This window comes from Ascidiella aspersa, chromosome 6 (genome assembly GCF_963924565.1).
Source record: "Ascidiella aspersa chromosome 6, kaAscAspe10.2, whole genome shotgun sequence".
Taxonomy (NCBI): Eukaryota; Metazoa; Chordata; class Ascidiacea; order Phlebobranchia; family Ascidiidae; genus Ascidiella; species Ascidiella aspersa.
Window position 1 is genome coordinate 3309156 of NC_139452.1, and position 6377 is coordinate 3315532.

Sequence of the window (6377 nt, forward strand, 5' to 3'; positions counted from 1 at the left end):
AGCGCCCAAATTTTTTGCATGGGTCTAGTATGCATTTCATGGACTTTTATGCAGAGATCTTGTGCATTTATATACAGACCAACTTTCAAATGTGGTGCAATCATGTTTGTCTGCACACACAAGTTCAGAAGAACTTTAAACTTTTCTTAAAGTTAAATTTGCACGGTGATAAATGAATTACTTATAAAAACTTTCTGCGCGGCCAAAGTTACATTCTTCACGGACTTTTGTTTTAACTTTTAAATCTGGACTATATGCCAGATTGGAAAGTAAGGTAGTTTCCCACCGCGTGAATTTGGGCAGAAATGTTATTACAGCTGCGCAATTTTAGGCTGCAAAATCGTCTCCCCCTCGCAAAATCCAAAGTTATTAATCAGGACTATATGTATTTTTTCTTGGAGGTATAGTACTCTTTTTGACTACAACAATTACAATAACTGTCCCATTGTTATTAAAACAATCTTGCAACAATTCAACAATTCTTAATTTTTTACTAAAAATCTTTGTTTTCCAAAACGTGTAAAACATATATATATCAATTTAGCAAAAAAATGACCACAAATCTTTAGTGGTCTAAAGTTCTGAAAAGCAAAAAAATCGTAAAAATTAAAGTGTTATAGTTTAGTTGAAATATTGAACTCACAAAGATATGTTTTTTTTTCTTTATTTAAAGTAACCTAAGTTTAAATCAAGGTTTATTCAATATGTTTCGATCTGTTTTCCGTCTTACTCAAACCACAGCACGATGTGTTCAAGCTGTTTCAAAAGCGCCACTCAAGCCAGTTTCTGGTAATCCTTTACAATTTAAAATAAAAAAATTTGTGCTTACTTTATATGTTTTGAGACAATACTTTATATAAATTAGTTAAAAAGTCGAACACTATCATCAAAATAACAATTAAATAAACCAAATTAATAAAAATACTATTTTTTATAAATGTTACAATTTTTCAGGTTAACTTGGTAATACATTGTTAAATAATTGTTGTTGAATTATTTTTTGATTACTGTTTAGTGTGTTTTAGCCTTAAAACTTTGCATGAAATGTTTGTAACATTTACAAATTTTCCTTTTTCAGCTTTTCCAGTATTGAGAAAGTATAGCTCAGCGGTTGCTCTTTCTGATGAAGAACAAAATGCTGCTTTTATCAAATCTTTTGAAAGAGAGGTATGTACATGACATAGGTTCGTCTTGTTTTTCACCGATTCCATTGTGGTTTGTTGTTTGGCTGCATAAATATACTTTTCGCTAAATTGCAACTTTATTTTTCTGATAAAAACCTGATCCCTAAACAGTGTCAAAACCCTTCTGTTTTAAAATGATGTTTAAGTTATTTATTCCGATGGGCTAATGCAGTGGTCGGTATACTTTTTTGTCGTGACCCAGAGTACTATTTTCAGTGCTATTGAAGGCCCACTACGTAAAACCACTACAAAACAGTGGCGGATTGAGGATATTTGTTTTTAATTACACGGCTCCTGGATGCCGAAACACTGCCAGGCGATAATGTAAAAATACTATAAAAAAATAATATCTGCGTGAAGTACAAAAAAATTTGCGCTAACTTATTAGTTAAAGTTGGAAAAAAATGTAGTTCGACAGGCTCTCAGGACCATATTTGGCACATGGGTCTGAACCATGCTGAGCTAGTCAAAAGTATCTTGCGGCTCACAAAAAATGGCTCTGCGGCCCACAGTTTGTCGACCACTGGGCTAAGGTCTAATTCCTTAAATATGATTGCGATTTTTATTTTGTCATGCCATTGTACTTCGCCAAGCTAAACAGTTGTTTAATTGTGATGTAAATTATAATGTGTGTTTTTTATCTTCATGTCTATGTTTTCAAGTAAAATTATTTGGGATTACAATTTTACTTTACTGGAATCCTGAAAACAGTGCATGACTTTATTGAACCATGTAAACCGGAGGTTCCTCGAACCATGTAAACCAGAGGTTCCAAGCGTTGGCGGTACTGCCCCCTTGTGGGCGTTTGGGTATTTTTCTCATCTGGGGTGTTACGTGCTTAATTAGCACTACAAATTATCACCGGTTGCTAATTACGCCAACTGTAAATTCTAACATTCATTATTAGTTTTGCGCCTTTGCTTTAAAGGAGGGCGCTGAACGCAACTGGCTTTTCATAAAATAACTTTTTGCAAAATTTTATGAAAAGTTCACATAAAAATAGTAACAAACAGGTCTATTGGTAACATTTAAGCTTGAATGGCAACTTTCGTACTGCAAACTTGTAGTAGATTTCCGCTAATTGACAACTTCTGGCGTAACAATTGGCTTTCTTATGTAAAGTTGTTGTTGCATTTCACCATTTTATACGTGGCAAAATGTTTGTTTATTTAAGGCAGGGGTCGGAAACCTATGGCTAGGGATGTTCAAAGTAGAATATCGAATCCTTGAATTCTAATCCAGTTAGGATTCGAATCCAATTCTGCCGTTTATTTCGGGTAATTGGAACCGATATAATTTAATGTTTTACTGCCGATTGTTGCGTCTAATTGTGCCAATGCGTGTGGTAAGTTGGCCTGTCGCTGCGGTGACCAATTTATAGTGCTTGCTTTAAATGTAACCTGGTAGAGCAGTGTCAGCGTTTTTCGGGTCGACCAATTACTTCGCGTCTCGTGATAACTTGCGTCTAATAATTAAGTGTCAATCAAGCGTTATTGGGCGAGCGACTAACGTGTAATGTCAGGTGCGGAGTTCGCAATTTCCCTAAATGCGTTAAGTTGCAAAAGTAACATTACATTGTAAAACGTGCTGGCCGTTCACAAAATGCGCTATAGGGTTGCTTAAGGTCAACTTTAGGCCAATATTCAGAGAGATTATGCAGTTATGCACAGCGTAATTGTCAAGTATTAATTATGTCAATAGTAACTTTATATTCTTTGCAGTGCATTATTTGACTGCATAACAGATCATGTTAGTCAAAAAAGAAGCACTAAGACCCAACAATGCTTAAAAAACAGGACTGAATTGCTAAAAAGTTCTGTGTGCAGCGTTGCATTGTACTCACTACTGGCATAAATATAAGTTTTGGCAACAACCTGAACAGTTGACATATTACAGTTTACAGAACTGCTTCAAATGACAATTGTTAAGAATGTTAAACATATGGAAGATTATTTCATTATAATGTACACATGTTAGCAAATTGTTTGGGCGATTTATTGCTGTGATTCTGGGCCCTGTAGGAGATAGATTAAGATTAATCCCTTCCCCAAACAAGATCGAGGTTTTAATAAAAATATACTAGGATTCGCTATTCTGGATTCGTTATTCTAGAATACCTTGGTATTCTACTTTGAACATCCCTACCTATGGCCCACCGCCTCTCTGACAACTAGAAACGAGTCTATTTGAAATACTTTTTGACTATTTTAACTACGTACGTGGAAAGAATTTTCACGCTTCGTGCTAATCATTTATGTACGTCTGGTTTGTTTATGGTTTGATGCTGTCTTTTCACCTATATAAGCGCTTCTATAGCGTTGCGCCGTGGAAGGCTGCCAAGTGCATCGTGGATCAATGCAAAACATATAGAAAAATATTGGACATATATTTTTAACATTTTTCAATTTTTTTTCGGCAATGTGATAAAAACTAGCAAGAAATGTCGGTATACCCAAATAAATCGAGCTGGCTTCGCTCGCCAGGTGCGCCCGGACTTACGCGTTTTCTCAAAGTAGTTTAATTAGTATTGATGTCGACATATGGACTCACACTTTGTTACTGCCTCCTAAACTGTAATTAAACTCGTTTTAAAGTGCCAAAAAAAATCTGACGTCCGCCTGATTCACAGTTGTTCTAACATTTTAATACAACAATTCTTAGTTAACATTTTGTGCGGCCCGCAGAGAGTTCGGTTGGTGCCCGAGATGTTTATGACCCCTGATGTCTTGGTGCAAAAAGTTACATTTTTCCTAGTAATAACATAACCTTGTGAAATAATGCACAGTTTATATATTATTAGACATTAATCTTTTTTTTTTATGTTGACATAACAACAAAACTGGATTTCATTATGAAATAATATGGTGAATTTGTCAGATATATTAATTACAGTAGCGTGAAGTAGTTAGTACAAGTGTGTTTAAACCTTAAAGCAATTACTGTTGGATGTAAATTATATGTTCTGTTACCTACATGCCTTAGTTTTTTAATAGGCACCTACGTCATTAATTTAGTTCAATTTATACAACATTCTCATGTAAATTCCTATAGCGAATGTAAATTTCTATGGTGAATGTAAATTTCTATGGTGAATGTATGTTGGACAACCAAAAATATGACTGACAGCTCATCGAAACAAAAGTCCAGACAATATCATGTTAGACAATGATTAATATAATACTTTACTGTAAAGCAAGATGAGGGGGGGTGAAATGAAATAATTTGGAGCCAAATGGAGCACTAGTGTAAAAAAGGTTGAGAAACACTGGTGTAAACAAATGGCTTTCTTCTAAGAGCATTATTTATTAAAAAAAAATTAGAAACAAAGTTGCAATAACTAAAAAAAAAAAAATTGAAAAAGATTTGCGTAAGTAAGTTCTCACATTGAATATAGACACTTTTCTGGCAAACATGTTTATGGACATTTTTCCTAATATAAACTACTTTCTTTTCCAGGACATGGATGCTTATGATTTCAAGATTGCGTACATGAACCTTCACCAGAGCGATTTGGTGCCAGAACCTGAGATCATTCAAGCGGCTCTGTATTGCTGTAGAAGGATCAACAACCTTCCACTTGCAATGAGAGTCTTGGAGTTAGTTCGGGTAAAATTTTATTTCTTTACTTAAAAATCATATAGCTTTAAACTAATTATTGTATACATGCAAAAAATGTTTTTTCAAGTCAAATTTTTTTTTGTGTAATTTGTATTTTTTTGTGTTTCGTGAAAAATGGAAAATGGCAAAGCATAAAACAGTTATCTAGTTTGGTTTAACCATTTTAAACTAAGGTTAAGCTCCATTCAGCTAATATATTATTACTAGAGTTACTATGTAAGCTATGGTAGTCAGCGACACAAACTTTTGGGTTGTGGGTCAATAAAGGTTGAATTATAATTCTACTGAATAATTTTAAGTTTCACATTTGTTGCACCCAAAACCGCAGGTTTCCGAAGTCTATGTGTTTTATAACGTAATAATCTTTAAAAAACTACATGCTGACCTGGCAGGTTAATACCAACAGGCAGTGTTATAAACAAGTCATTTTAAAATTACGCACCAATCAAGTCCTTAAGTCCAAGTCAAGTTTTTTTGCAAAAATAACAAGTCAAGTCATACCATTGACATAAAATAAAACGTTCAACTATTCAAATTGGTAAACTTGTCTGATTTTGAGCAATTACTTAACTGAAAAAAACAAAACCACAATATATTAAGATAAATAACCAAATTTTATTGATAAATATTTAATGAAAACACTGATTTAAACCGAAGTTAGACACAATGACTTACGTCCAAAACACTTAAGTCAACTCAAGTTATTTTGGTCAAAAGACTTAGTAGTCATTTTAAAACCGTGACTTAAGTCATTACAACACTGCCAAATCCTTTATAAGATTTTTTTTTTTGAACCACGTACAACGGTTTATGAGGTCGTTTTACTAGGAACGACGTATAACACAACCTGTGATTTTATTTTTAGGTGAAGTGTCACAGACGCCAGGACATCTATGACTACTTGATGCAAGAACTGAAACCTACTCTGGACGATTTGGGATTGAAGACCATTGAAGAATATGGTCTCGAGCAAGTTATTGAATAAGTTTTTATTTGGTGAAAAATAATTGAAAACAGTTCAGCGAGAAATTTTTCACATTTTTTGGTTATTCTATCGCTCTTAAATAAACTTTACAATGTTGTGTCAGGTGATTGTTATCTGTCGTAGCCTATTGTTAATCAGGGTTCATCAAACTACAGCCTGCGGGATATTTCCTAAATCAAGGTTATTTATAATTTAATAACAGAAATGTTTAGAAGATGCAAAAATAGGTTAAATTCTGATGAAATTGTACAAAAATTTCATAAAGCTTCCCATTATTATCGTGAATTTTCCTACCTTTAATAATTTCTGGGTCAAATAGTCTAATTCAAAGTTTAACAGCTGGCCTGCGTTTGCCAATCCTTACAGTTATCCGGCACTTTATAAATAAAGTTTGGTGAACCCTTACCCATATTATAGAGAAGACAAGCAGTTTTGTAGAAACTGTTTTAAAATGTCCCCATCAAGTCATTTGCAAAATCCTTTACAGTAAAGTTCTATGTATAACAGCTAGCCAGCCCATTCATAGTTTTTACCCAAGTCATTGTTGCCATAGCAAGTCTTAATTCAATAACATTAAAAATAATGTTTAC

At 33.7% G+C, this 6377-nt stretch overlaps 1 protein-coding gene across 1 annotated transcript; it reads left to right on the plus strand.

The window, feature by feature from the left end:
* The first annotated feature begins 635 nt into the window (after positions 1-635).
* LOC146139184 (cytochrome c oxidase subunit 5A, mitochondrial-like) lies at positions 636-5889 on the plus strand. The gene is made up of 4 exons (XM_083392113.1): positions 636-789; positions 1079-1167; positions 4641-4790; positions 5668-5889. The coding sequence occupies exons 1-4, from the start codon at positions 705-707 to the stop codon at positions 5785-5787; spliced, it is 444 nt and encodes a 147-aa protein (XP_083248239.1). The 5' UTR covers positions 636-704; the 3' UTR covers positions 5788-5889.
* Positions 5890-6377: the final 488 nt, after the last annotated feature.

What these genes read in the sequence shown, in the direction of transcription:
- LOC146139184 (XM_083392113.1), top strand. Translation starts at nt 705, where the DNA reads ATGTTTCGATCTGTTTTCCGTCTTACTCAAACCACAGCACGATGTGTT. An exon ending in GCCACTCAAGCCAGTTTCTG is followed by an intron (nt 790 to 1,078) that starts GTAATCCTTTAC and finishes TTCCTTTTTCAG; the next exon opens with CTTTTCCAGTATTGAGAAAG. An exon ending in TCAAATCTTTTGAAAGAGAG is followed by an intron (nt 1,168 to 4,640) that starts GTATGTACATGA and finishes TTTCTTTTCCAG; the next exon opens with GACATGGATGCTTATGATTT.